The sequence below is a fragment of the Pelobates fuscus genome, chromosome 8, assembly GCF_036172605.1.
Source record: "Pelobates fuscus isolate aPelFus1 chromosome 8, aPelFus1.pri, whole genome shotgun sequence".
In the NCBI taxonomy this organism is placed as follows: domain Eukaryota; kingdom Metazoa; phylum Chordata; class Amphibia; order Anura; family Pelobatidae; genus Pelobates; species Pelobates fuscus.
In genome coordinates, this window is record NC_086324.1 from 8,595,764 (window position 1) to 8,610,234 (window position 14,471).

Here is a 14,471-nt window from a genome sequence, read left to right on the forward strand (position 1 = left end):
CTCCACAGCCACTTAAACAGTAAATATAATGCAGAGACAGAGTAGTTTGTCATGTTATGCCATGTTATTTCCTCTTCTTACTCCTGCCCTTTGTGTAAATCACTGGAGACTCTGACCTCCTGTATCTGTTTACACTGTGTCTGGTAACATGCCTTCTACATCCTCCGATAGAGACCAGACACATGGATATAGCACAAGGGATGAATGGATAATCCAACAGACCTTAATAAAATGTCTTATCGAACCCACATAGACACACTGATGATAATGATAACATTACTGTGTTTAAAGGGACACTATAATCACCAGAACAACTACAGCTTATTGAATTTGGTCAAATGAGTAGAATCATACCCTTCAGGCTTTTTGCTGTAAACACTGTCTTTTCAGAGAAAATGCAGTGTTTACATTACAGCCTAGTGATAACTTCACTGGCCACTCCTCAGATGGCTGTTAGAGATCCTTCCTGGGTCATGGCTGCCTAAAATACATCCAAACATTCAGTATTTCCTCCCTCTGCATGCAGACACTGAACTTTCCTCATAGAGATTCATTGATTCAATTCATCTCTATGAGGAGATGCGGATTGGCCAGGGTGGTGTTTGAATCATACTGGCTCTGCCCCTGATCTGCCTCTTTGTCAGTCTCAGCCAGTCCTATGGGGAAGCACTGTGATTGGATCAGGTCACCACTTCTGATGATGTCAGCAGACTGCTGTTTTTTCTGAGGCAAACAGAATGCAGAGCTACAGCTTCAGGCTTGAATACAGTAAGATTTTTACTATATTTATGGAGGCATGAGGGGCCCAGGGGGTCTAGATGGTGGTTTTAACACTATAGGGTCAGGAATACATGTTTGTGTTCCTGACCCTATAGTGTTCCTTTAACATAAAAGATCCTTCCTATATCCTGCAGGGACATGCCTGCAAATCATGCAGAAACTCAGATACTGTCCTCTTCAAATAGAAGATTAATGCACGTATATCCTTCCTAGAATGTGTCATTACGGTCCACTTAGAATTCTCAGCGCCATGACAACTCAGTGTAGATCAATAGGGAATACCGATAACAGTGATCAATGCAAACCAGCTGTGTGAGTGTCGCATGTCAGAGCGCGTATCATCTGTCCATGGATTTCACTCTCTACCTTCAGAACACACAGACTGCTGGTGACTCTCTGTAAGAGGATCCATAGGGCGCTCCAATAACAAGCAGATTTGTTTTATTCCTCTGCCCCTTTTCCTTGCTTTCACTATTCCTCCTCTCTGATCCTTAGGTTGCTCTCTCCTGACCCTGGTTACATTTATTTATGGAGTGCCTATATATTCTGCAGCGCTGTACAATAGGAAAAAATAAACATTTAATTTTAACAAAACACGTATGGCATCTTGGAACAGTAGGTGAAGATGGATATCTCGCTATAAGGGACATGGCTTCTGTTTTGGTTAGTGCCTGATGTTATGACCCGAGGCCATTATCAGTATATCTGTACACTGCTCGTGAGGGTGTTTGGACTATGAAATAATAATAATCACCAAAAGGAAAACTTTAGAACAGGTTCGAATGGTAATGCACATACCGTACTAAATCACTACTGAGGAAATGCAATGGGGTAGAGAGGCTGCAAAGATCAGCCATAAAGCAATCTGCACAGCGTGGTTTGAGAGCAAAAATCACACGATTCCACATGATGAGAAGACTCAGACGTGCAAAAAATGTAAATACAGTATAACAACAATGGAACATTTTAGCAGTAAAATTTCCTTACTAAGCGGTTTCATAAAGTGAAGATCATTCATAACTTTAATTTTAAATTCAGCAGGAGAACCAGCATTCACCCCACATTATAACACACTTACTATAAATAGAAATTGCTAAATATCCGCAAGCCAACCCAAACTATTATTTTCCATAAGATTTGGCCAGTGGTCATTGGAAAAAATACTTAAAAAAAAACAACGTAATTTCTGCAGAAATGATCAGTGGGGTGAAATGCACAGAAGGAGATAAATTAAACCTAATTTATTATATTCAAATTATTGCCTCAGCACATGAGTTTACACACCACAGAAAGATGCACTTAATAGCTAGATTCCTCCACATCTGTCCGCACACAAAGCGCAACTTGCAGCAATGCGCAGGCTCATGAACGTCAATGTGAACTGCAAGCGGGGAGAATTAGCCTGGGCATAAAAAGACGTTGTGTACCATAAAGCACCAAAACATTGATTTAAACTAAAATAAAACGCAGCTAGTAGATACCTTCTGAAAGCTATCTAACCATGTGATAACTCCTAATTAAATTGCAAGTTTCTCTGAGCAAGCCAGGGCTTGGAAGTCACGATTCTTGCAATGCCAGTCTGTAGACCAAACGTTAAAAAAAACACGAGATCAGACCATGTCTGAAACCAGACGCAGCCTGTTACTCTCAGTAGTGGTGACGGATCGCTATTTCAGTCCACACGGTGCCTTAATTGGGTGACAATCCAGTAAATGTTCATTCAATGGTTGGATTCGGAAATAAAGCTGAGAATATCAGTGTTAAGACGCCGTTTTCCGCCCCAATGCATGTTTAAATGGGGTTTTAAAGACGACATAAGTAATCACTGCTACACTTCACTGTGCCAGCCCAGACAGGAGAACGAAACTGGTGTTTAATTCACTGTGTCAAGAGAACGGAGAGTACTCACCTTTCCCTGTCGTCATATTGTGCTGATCAGATACTAAAACACAGAATCTTTCTCCAGAAGCACTTACAATGCCTGAAAATAACGGGCATTAGTCGAGGCAGCATTGGGTGGCGTGTTTGCCACCCTCCCCTCTCCCTCCTACAGTCAAGAACGCACTGACAGGCGACGCGCTCCTTCTTCCAAAATAAAAGCCTTCCTGCAGTAACACCTCCATCGTTCTGTGCCTCTGCAGACATCCCCCGATAGCTATTTTACAATTTATCCCCTTAGTAATACAGGAAAGAAGCCAGAAAACATACAGAATGGATAAACTGAATGCTAACCTTGTCATGCCAGGGAAACGGGTCACACAAAGAAAGATAAAATGTTTAGTCGTAGGAGGATAATAAAGTGTACAGTTACACACACACACACACCATAATGAAAGGATGGAAACACAATCACAGAAACCTGCTATGTGGATTATTGGGATCACTGTCTGAGGAGATAAACTGAAAATTTACAAAAAATGTACATTCTTTCCAGAAACGATTTATATGACAAATACAATCTGTTAATATGTATTCAAAGCACAAGCTCTTAACAGAACAAAAAAAGCAACAAAATGTGGAAAATGACTTGGAGATGATGATGCTATTATTTTGGCTGAGGTGTGTACATAACGTGTAAAATAATGACTAATGTATGTGTAACTGGCACCGCCTTGTTCTGATGTACTCTGCTAAAGAACCAAAGATGCATTCTCTCTAACACTACAACAGAGAGAGGACAGATCTAGCATGTAATGACTGCTTCCTAAACTCAATATCTGTAACTAGCCTGGAGACATCAAGCAGAACAGGCACCCTCCTCTTTCACTTTAAATCCAGCACTAACCCTGTTAGTCCTAGGAGGCATTAGCTCCATGTGTACCAGTTCCCAAAACACACCCCACAATCAGACCACAAAAACAACTGCCCTTAGACACAACAGATCAGACTTTAAACAGCACTATAACCAACTACTTAGCAATGTTTGTATCTGCTCTCTTTATACAGCTGTGTATAGCACTCTCAAATTATACCTAATCACAGCCTCTCTTTCTCTATCTGAAACTGGTGAGTAGCACTCTTTCAACCAGAATACACCAGATATGACTTGGATCCTTGACTTCCTACAACTGTGCATAGCACTCTGTTATCCCATAATATTTCCCAGCATGACCCACGCCATCTCATTCTACTGGTTACATTTATCATTTTCTTAAACCTGATATTCTTTGATAGGAAGCAGAAGGCAAGGGAGGGGTTAAATTGAAATTAAAGGGACACTATAGTCACCTGAACAACTTTAGCTTAATGAAGCAGTTTTGGTGTATAGAACATGCCCCTGCAGCCTCACTGCTCAATCCTCTGCCATTTAGGAGTTAAATCCCTTTGTTTATGAACCCTAGTCACACCTCCCTGCATGTGACTTGCACAGCCTTCCATAAACACTTCCTGTAAAGAGAGCCCTATTTAGGCTTTCTTTATTGCAAGTTCTGTTTAATTAAAATTTTCTTATCCCCTGCTATGTTAATAGCTTGCTAGACCCTGCAAGAGCCTCCTGTATGTGATTAAAGTTCAATTTAGAGATTGAGATACAATTATTTAAGGTAAATTACATCTGTTTGAAAGTGAAACCAGTTTTTTTTCATGCAGGCTCTGTCAATCACAGCCAGTGGAGGTGTGGCTAGGGCTGCATAAACAGAAACAAAGTGATTTAACTCCTAAATGACAGTGACTTGAGCAGTGAAATTGCAGGGGAATGATCTATACACTAAAACTGCTTTATTTAGCTAAAGTAATTTAGGTGACTATAGTGTTCCTTTAATACATTGTTTATTGTCGCTAACCCTTGCATCCTCAGAGATTACAGAAGTTTTTGGGTGACTCAGACCGGCCAGAGAGCTGGACCCTGTGTGCTCCCAATTACTTCATATATTCCTGTTTGATCAGAGGCCAGTTATGGGAATATTGCTGTTTGTAGGTGTTGCAGCCAATTAGACACAGATTTCCAATTGCATTACTATGTTAATTTACTGCAGCAAATGCCAACCTCTGATTGAACGTTACCAGCAATGCCAACGAGCTGATTGAATGTTTATAGACTGTGGCGATGGGAATAACGCAGATAGGGGGAGCTTCTATCTGTATAATTACATGCACCACATGACAGTAAACATAATAAGCAGTTTCAAACCTACACAAAAACAATCCATCCACTCACTAATTAAACAGAGAAGAATGAGGATCACAGCAGTTAACAGAGTCCTCTGAGTAACTTAGCAACAGAGTGCCATCCCCTCCCCGCACCAAATTACAGTCACATCTCCAGCAGATCTAGTGAACACTGCAAACTGGCATCGTATCATGCACGGTGCAAGGACAGCATGCCAACTCAAGGCATGTGGTCACCATACAAAATGCACAGAGCAGCATGCAAATGCAAGTCACAAGGGCAGCAAGCCAACGCAAGGCACCATGTCATGCAAGGCACAAGGGCAGCAAGCCAACGCAATGCACCATGTCATGCAAGGCACAAGGACAGCAAGCCAACGCAATGCACCATGTCATGCAAGGCACAAGGGCAGCAAGCCAACGCAATGCACCATGTCATGCAAGGCACAAGGGCAGCAAGCCAACGCAATGCACCATGTCATGCAAGGCACAAGGACAGCAAGCCAACGCAATGCACCATGTCATGCAAGGCACAAGGGCAGCAAGCCAACGCAATGCACCATGTCATGCAAGGCATCACAACGCGCAAAGCAACACGTGACACAAAGCACCAATGTCACATAAGCCACATTGCCTGTTACATACCGAGAGATGACTGGATCATGGTTCCAGACTTTTGAACTTCATCAAATTTTGTAAATATCACATTTAATCTGGAAGAGAAGTAAACAGGTGTTGGGAAAGATCATAAGAATATAATAATCTCAAAGAACAGCTATATACTTTGTACAATAAAGAAGGCATAGCAGTAATATTTTTTCATTGTTCCAAGAGTTATTTAACAGCTTTCTGAAGGGCCTTCCTGCAGTCATCATTTTCTGACAAACAAAACACCCCTAAAACAAGGGGTGCAACACTAGGAGCTGTGACTAGGAGCTCTGTCGGAAAAAAAGGGGGAAAGGGCATCTCTTGGACAGGATACTGTGCAGCACAAAGTATACTGGCAGAGCTCAGTACAAAGTGTTCTGTAAGACTGCTTGGGTGCATTTACTACAATAACTGATCAAGTCAGTTCAATTAAAATAGAACATTAGTGCAGAAAAAACTAGTGTTGGAGACTATAAGGTGACAGGGCTTGAAGACATAACTGATTAAATTAATGATTATTATACATACCGGGTGAACGGTGAGGTGGCATGTGTCTATAAGGCCCTCCCACTGTGTACCCAGAGTATGTCCCCTGCTGAGGTCCATGTAGTGATTTAAATCACTGCAGCAGTGCTTGGTTATTGTACCAATCACTGCATACAATGGGGTAGCAGAGTGTCCAGAAATAAAACAAAATATCAGGAGCAGAGGAATAGATTCACTTACCGAGACTGGGGCAGCCCTTTCTTACTCAGGTCAGCTCTCACACGCTCCCCTACATGTCTATAGATTTCAACCAGGCAATTTATTGCAGCATCTCGAACCTAAAAAACACAGAACAGACTGACAACAAGTCCAGCACAGTAATAGCAGAGTTTGATTGGCCCTCCCAGAACTTGGTTATTATGTGATCAGAATAGAAGCAAATAGCACAATACAAGTGGAATTCAACATGTTACAATTATTATTTCGCTACAAGTGATAGAAGGTTAATCCAAATTTATCCAGTGAAGTGTCACAGGCCTTGAAGATCTATTCCTACTTCTTATATTTGTCTACAATTCCTTAAAGTGCGCCTGTCAAGCCAAGATCACACTATATCACTATAAGTAAAAAAATAAAGGTTTAGGCACGCCAAGGTCCAAGAGAGGCAAGTTTAATTGAACCAGATAAACAGTTATGCTGCTTCTTATCTGGTTCCATCAAACTTGCCTTTCTCGGACCTTGGATTGCCTAAACCTTTATTTTTTACATTTGGTATCTGGGACCTAGTGCTGGGCCCTGGTTTGGTTGCACCCTGGCCCAGAGTGATGGGATTGAGTGCAGTTCCTAATCTACTTCAGAAAATAAACTATATCTCTATAAGACAATACCATAACTGTGCAGAAAATCTATAGATAAAAGTATTTCAATAGGAACTTTCATGTCTGAGCATATATTGAATTATCCAGCTACGGGTTGTGCCATATAATGTGACAGCTCCTTTTTCAATATTGATTATACACTAATTGGCATTTTCACGAGCATGAATGCACAAATTCAGTTTTAAAGGGACACTATAATCATCAAAACAACTTTAGCTCAATGTAGCGTTTCGGTGTATAGATCATGCCCCTACAGTCTCACTGCTCAATTCTCTACCATTTTTGTGGTCCCTTACCACAAACATTGACATAAAAATTGTGACATGGTAAGGCACAATATACGCCATATAAGATACCCTGGGGCAGTGATGGCGAACCTTTTTGAGCCCGAGTGCCCAAACCGCAATACATGCCAACTTTTTTTTCCTTAAAGTGCCAACACGGCAATTGCGTGTGGGGGGGGGTGCGTGTGTGTGTGTGTGGGGGGGTGCGTGTGTGTGTGGGGGGGGGGTGTTGTATGTGAGGGGTGCTGTGTGTGTGTATGAGGGGTGCTGTGTAAGTGTGTGAGGGGTGTTGTGTGTGTGAGGGGTGCTGTGTAAGTGTGTGAGAGGTGTTGTGTGTGTGTGTGAGGGGTGTTGTGTGTGAGGGGGGTGCTGTGTGTGTGTGTGAGGGGGGTGCTGTGCGTGCTGTGTGTTTAGGGGGGTGCTGTGTGGTGTGTAAGTGCTGTGTAAGTGTGGGGGGGTGCTGTGTGTGTTTGGGGGGGTGCTGTGTGTGTGGGGGGGGGTGCTGTGTGTGTGTGTTTGGGGGGGGTGCTGTGTGTGTGTGTTTGGGGGGGGTGCTGTGTGTGTGTGTTTGGGGGGGGTGCTGTGTGTGTGTGTGTTGGGGGGGTGCTGTGTGTGTGTGTTGGGGGGGTGCTGTGTGTGTGTGTTGGGGGGGTGCTGTGTGTGTGTGTTTGGAGGGGTGCTGTGTGTGTTTGGGGGGGTGCGCTGTGTGTGTTTGGGGGGTGCTGTGTGTGTGTTTGGGGGGGGTGCTGTGTGTGTGTTTGGGGGGGTGCTGTGTTTGGGGGGGTGCTGTGTGTGTGTTTGGGGGGGTGCTGTGTGTGTGTTTGGGGGGGTGCTGTGTGTGTGTGTGGGGGGGTGCTGTGTGTGTGTGTGGGGGGGTGCTGTGTGTGTGTGTGTGAGGGGGTGCTGTGTGTATGTGTGAGGGGGGTGCTGTGTGTGTGTGTGAGGGGGGTGCTGTGTGTGTGTGTGAGGGGGGTGCTGTGCGTGGGGTAGGGGTGCTGTATGTGTGTGTGAGACAGGTGCTGTGCTGTGTGGGTGTGAGATGGGTGCTGTGCGTGGGGTAGGGGTGCTGTATGTGTGTGTGAGACGGGTGCTGTGCTGTGTGGGAGGTAGGGGTACTGCTGGGGGGTATGGATACTGCTGGCGGGGTATGGGTACTGCTGTGGGGGGTAGGGATACTGTGTGTGGGGGGTAGGGGTGCTGTAGGGGGTAGGGGTGCTGTGTGTGGGTAGGGGTGCTGTGTGTGGGGGGTAGGGGTACTGCTGGGAAGTAGGGGTACTGTGTGGGGGTAGGGGTACTGTGTGGGGGGGTAGGGGTACTGTGTGGGGGGGTAGGGGTACTGTGTGGGGGGGTAGGGGTACTGTGTGGGGGGTAGGGGTACTGTGTGGAGGGGTAGGGGTACTGTGTGGAGGGGTAGGGGTACTGTGTGGAGGGGTAGGGGTACTGTGTGGAGGGGTAGGGGTACTGCGTGGGGGGTAGGGGTACTGCTGGGGGGTATAGGGGTGCTGTGTGTGGGTAGGGGTGCTGTGTGTGGGTAGGGGTACTGTGTGTGGGGGGGTAGGAGTACTGCTGGGGGTGGTAGGGGTACTGCAGGGGGGTAGGGGTACTGCTGAGGGGGGGTAGGGGTACTGCTGAGGGGGGGTAGGGGTACTGCTGAGGGGGGGGTAGGGGTACTGCTGAGGGGGGGTAGGGGTGCTGGGGGGGTAGGGGTACTGTTGTGGGGGAGGAGAGGTACTGCTGGGATGGTAGGGGTACTGCTGGGATGGTAGGGGTGGTGCTGTGGGGGGTAGGGGTGGTGCTGTGGGGGGTAGGGGTGGTGCTGGGGGGGTAGGGGTGGTGCTGGGGGGGTAGGGGTGGTGCTGGGGAGATAGGGGTGGTGCTGTGGGGGGTAAGGGTACTTCTGGGGGGTAGGGTGCTGCTGGGGGGGGTAGGGTGCTGCTGGGGGTGGTAGGGGTACTGCTGGGGGGGGGTAGGGGTGCTGGGGGGGTAGGGGTACTGCTGGGGTGGTAGGGGTACTTCTGGGGGGTAGGGTGGTGCTGTGGGGGGTAGGGGTGGTGCTGGGGAGATAGTGGTGGTGCTGTGGGGGTGGGGTGGTGCTGTGGGGGGTAGGGGTGGTGCTGGGGAGATAGGGGTGGTGCTGGGGAGATAGGGGTGGTGCTGTGGGGGGTAAGGGTACTTCTGGGGGGGTAGGGTGCTGCTGGGGGGGTGCTGTGGGGGGTAGGGGTGGTGCGGGGGAGATAGGGGTGGTGCTGGGGAGATAGGGGTGGTGCTGGGGGGTAAGGGTACTTCTGGAGGGGTGGTGCTGGGGGGTAAGGGTACTTCTGGAGGGGTGGTGCTGGGGGGTAAGGGTACTTCTGGAGGGGTGGTGCTGGGGGGTAAGGGTACTTCTGGAGGGGTGGGGGGGTGCTGTGGGGGGTAAGGGTACTTCTGGGGGGGTGCTGTGGGGGGTAAGGGTACTTCTGGGGGGTGGGGTGGTGCTGTGGGGGCTAGGGGTGGTGCTGGGGGGGGGGGGGGGTAAGGGTACTTCTGGGGGGGTAGGGGTGCTGTGTGTCAGTATCCCCCCCTCCCTCCTTCTTACCTTTAATGAAGTGGGGGGGGGGGGGGACACACAGCCATCCCTGGTGGTCCGGTGGTGGCAGGCAGTGCTTCCGGTTCGGGAGGCAGGGGAGGGATCTGTGATGCTGAACCCTCTGTCTTCCCGCGCGATGCTGTGTGGAGCGTTGCCATGGTAACGCTCGGCAACGCTCCACACAGCATCGCGCGGGAGGACAGGGATCAGCATCACAGATCCCTCCCCTGCCTCCCGAACCGGAAGCAGAGTAGGCGCCTGCCGTTTCGGGCAGGCAGGTGCCTACTCTGCAGTGATGGCGGACCTGTGGCCGCGTGCCCACAGAGAGGGCCCGGCGTGCCACCTGTGGCACGCGTGCCATAGGTTCGCCATCACTGCCCTGGGGTGTCTGCTTGCTCAAATGGAAGCCCTTTGTGGGGTTTTTTGTCAAACTGCTACAATACCCCAAAATGAGACATCAACTCAATCTATGGAAATTCCAACTATAGTAACTGAAATAGCATTATTTGGCATTGTAGCTTCACAGAATAGTGCCAAAGGTATACAATAGGGGTATCATTGTAGTCAGCACATGTAGCTGAACACAATATGGGATTCTGTGCAAGGCTAGCACACATCAGCGTTACAAAATACACATCACAAAAACCTTGTTATATGTGTATATGCCAAAACAGAGAAAAAAACACTTTAAAAAGTGTCAAAATAACCTTAGGTAAAAAGTCTGTGATGTCAAAATAACCTTAGGTAAAAAGTCTGTGATGTCAAAATAACCTTAGGTAAAAAGTCTGTGATGTCAAAATAACCTTAGGTAAAAAGTCTGTGATGTCAAAATAACCTTAGGTAAAAAGTCTGTGATGTCAAAATAACCTTAGGTAAAAAGTCTGTGATGTCAAAATAACCTTAGGTAAAAAGTCTGTGATGTCAAAATAACCTTAGGTAAAAAGTCTGTGATGTCAAAATAACCTTAGGTAAAAAGTCTGTGATGTCAAAATAACCTTAGGTAAAAAGTCTGTGATGTCAAAATAACCTTAGGTAAAAAGTCTGTGATGTCAAAATAACCTTAGGTAAAAAGTCTGTGATGTCAAAATAACCTTAGGTAAAAAGTCTGTGATGTCAAAATAACCTTAGGTAAAAAGTCTGTGATGTCTACTTTATATAAATATATATTTTTCTGAGGCAATTTTGTTTTTTGTGTTTGCTACTAAACTTACAAGACAAACATACCAACTTCTAAAATTGTATCACATTGACATTTTATTTTAGTCCTTTATTTTGTGACTTGTAACTTTCACAATAAGCTGAAATCCTACACATATTATGCACTCTATAAATCAGGGCACATAAATTAATTTATTTTGAATTACTTTTCCTAAGCTGAACATTGTTTTTTTGTTTTTCATTTTCATTTCTCATTTTTTGGCATTTTTAAAAATAATTAATGAGAACTTATATATGTATACGTGACATCGAATTAAAGCACTTTTTGCTCTATAAAAAACAATATATATTATTTGTTGGCGCAATAAATGAGAGAGATGCAAATTGCGGTTGAACAGCAAAAAAATGCAAAAATGGCTTGTGTCCTTAAGGGTAAGACAAGCTTTTGAAGCTGTGTCCTTAAAGGGGCACTGTAGGCACTCAGACCACTTCAGCTCATTGAAGTGGTCTAGGTGCCAACTCCCATCACCCTTAACGGTCTCCAGTACTGCGTACAATATTCCAAGTGAGGTCTCACCAGTGTTCTGTACAATGGCATGAGCACTTCCCTCTTTCTACTGCTAATACCTCTCCCTATACAACCCAGCTTCTGCTAGCATTCCCTGCTGCTCTATTACATTGTCTGCCTACCTTTAAGTCATCAGAAATAATCACCCCTAAATCCCGTTCCTCAGATGTTGAGGTTAGTAGGGTATCAAATATCCTATACTCTGCCCTCTTGACGAATGCTTTCCTAAGGGGAGGTCTAAAGCGAGCGTGCGGCATGCGCATTAGGTCTCCCCAATCGGCAAAGGAGGACTGTGAGCAGAGCCTGACCCCTTTTAACCCCTTCAGCCGCGCGGGAGGGGGGGGTGCGAGGAAGGGGGGCACTCCAGAATTCTCTTGTGCCAGGAAAACGGGTTTGTTTTCCTGGCACTGGAGAATCCCTTTACATAGAAACATAGAATGTGACAGCAGATAAGAACCATTCGGCCCATCTAGTCTGCCCAATTTTCTAAATATATCTGGTAAAGTGCGACCCATACACATTTGATTTAAGAAGTTGTCAAACCAATCTGCCAAGGATCTTGGGAAATATGGCTCCCACATGGCAGCAGTCTATAAAATGGTGAGGGATTGAGGGATACAGTTTAACACCTATGGTCTAAGGATTGTGTGCAATAGCAGAACTTCCCCATCCAAACAGAGAATTGAATACAAAAATAAAAAGGAGTAAGGACCATTTTATTATATCGAGAAGTCTGTCTATTTACATTCATATTCTAATCAATCAGATTGTTTAGCCATCTATACTTAACTATTTAAAAACAGATGGGCTTGATATCTGATATTTCAGACTGCAAGGTGCTGCTTTATCCTACTTCTGATACATCAAGACATGGTCCTGAGATAAACAGCATTAAATATACAAAGAAACATGAGAGCTTTATTTCAACTATTCTGAGACCATGATCGCACCATAATAAACTGCTGCTCTACAAGGTTACAGAGTGCAAAGTACATCGCCATCTACTGGTTATTTAATGGATTGCAGTAAAGTGTTCGGAGAACACACACACAAAGCACAGAAAGGTTTGAAAAGCCAGCCTACCTCCAACATGGACAAGCTTTGATTCCCCTTTCTTTAAAATGTACATACGTTAATATATGCAAATAGGGGGTCTGGGATATTAAATTGCTAAAATGGATATATTGTGACAAAAACAAAATAACTTGCATGCAATGCATCAAGTGACCAACAGAGGGAGACCAGCGGAAGAAAACCCCCTTTTCATCTTATTTTCTATAATTATTTAATATTTTTATAAAGTGCAAAGAAAATCTGTGGCTCTGTCTGTGCGCTGAGAATCATTTATTGAAGAAATGTCTTTTACCTGGTTGGATTTCTGGTGTATATGGAGGTAGACCATTGTATTATGTTTTGGTTTTATCACACACTATCGGTTCCAGAAGAAAAAGATGAATTTATAAAGTGGGGTTATTGGTCAATAGAAGGGAACCTTACTTATTATGTAATCTGTAAGGGCATAGTCTCACCTGACTATTGGGGTCTCCCAGCAGGTTGCATATATGGGGTACAATCTTGCTCAATGTCAGACCTTGGGCTCCATATCTGAGTAAAAAGAATAAGGTATTACTGTTAAAATAGTGAAACACAAAGGTAAGGGGCATTCATATATCAGAAGAGCTTTTAATGTGACTTACGTGTTGAGTGTAGCGATAAGGCAGAGGCAGACACCTTCCCGTGTACGAAAATTCTTGTGTTTGAATCCTCCCAGCATCCGATCCCACACATACTACAAAGAGTAAACATCATATTAGGAAAAACAGAATTGAATGGGCCCCATGCTATATTCACCAGATCTGGGGGAAATTATCAGAATGTACACTGTGCTATATTCACCAGATCTGGGGTAACTGAACAGAATGTACACTGTGGTATATTTACCAGATCTGGGGGAATTTAACAGAATGTACAGTGCTAGATTCACTAGATCTGGGAGAACTGAACAGAATGTACACTGCGCTATAATCACCAGATTTGGGGGATATTATCAGAATGTACACTGTGCTATATTCACCAAATCTGGGCGAACTGAACCCGTTTGCCCGCCCTAAATATAGCAAGGAGGGAGGAGACACTATGTCAGTCACACTGTGCAGCACTGCCCCAGGAAGCACCTCTAGCAGCCATCTGAGGAGTGGCCAGTGAAGTTACCACTAGGCTGTAATGTAAACCCTGCATTTTCTCTGAAAACCCAATGTTTAAAGCAAAAAGCCTGAAGGGAATGATTCTACTCACCAGAACAAATACAATAAGCTGTAAACGTTCTGGTGATTATAGTGTCCCTTTAATGTGTGCCAGGCTATCTTCACCAGATCTGGGAAAGTTGAACTTAAAGTGTGCCAGGCTATGATCACCAGAAGAAGAAATTTTAAATATACCTGAGGATTACTTGCTTGCTCCATGATCTTGATCAGAAGATTCTGGTCTTGTTCTCGAACTGAATCCTTGGCATCCCCTAACCGATCGAGTAAACTGGGAAGAACTTATAAAGAAAGACAATAGTCAGAACACAACATTTAGCACTAGTACGTTGTACAAAGCACGTCAGAGCCTGCTTGATCAAAGAACAAATCTGTTTGCCAATAATCCCTCCTTATTCATAATGACAATAATCAAATTATTGGTATTCCTTCTTTTCAATCAACAGAGTAAAAAGATGTATTAAAAGTTGAATTAAATGGATTTAAGTTTTTTATTTTTTAAAATGTATTTATAAACTCAACCCTTCTTGAAAGACTTGTTTGTACCAGTCAGCTCTTCATTCTACTGAGACTGCTCTAACTAAATAACGGTGTACTACTTCGTCTAGATCTCTCTGATGCTTTTGACACTGTTGACCATGCACTCCGAACCCTTCACACACTTTACAGGTTACATTACAGTAGAGGGAGGTACAGTAAGTGCAGTAGGTATACAGTGTATGTATATTTTATTTA

At 44.8% G+C, this 14,471-nt stretch overlaps 1 protein-coding gene across 20 annotated transcripts in view; it reads right to left on the minus strand.

Moving 5' to 3' along the window:
* Positions 1–14,471, minus strand: part of CLASP1 (cytoplasmic linker associated protein 1) — a 159,028-nt gene that overhangs the window by 85,155 nt on the left and 59,402 nt on the right. For 19 of the 20 annotated variants that reach the window (XM_063429222.1, XM_063429218.1, XM_063429224.1 and 16 more), the window contains exons 4-8: positions 13,914–14,017; positions 13,173–13,264; positions 13,005–13,080; positions 6,262–6,359; positions 5,533–5,600 (exon numbers count right to left, since the gene is read on the minus strand). In XM_063429222.1, the coding sequence (XP_063285292.1) occupies positions 5,533–5,600; positions 6,262–6,359; positions 13,005–13,080; positions 13,173–13,264; positions 13,914–14,017 (438 nt within the window). Of the gene's footprint in view, positions 1–3,012; positions 3,045–5,532; positions 5,601–6,261; positions 6,360–13,004; positions 13,081–13,172; positions 13,265–13,913; positions 14,018–14,471 lie in introns of those variants that run through there. The other variant, XM_063429220.1, reaches the window with a different exon arrangement.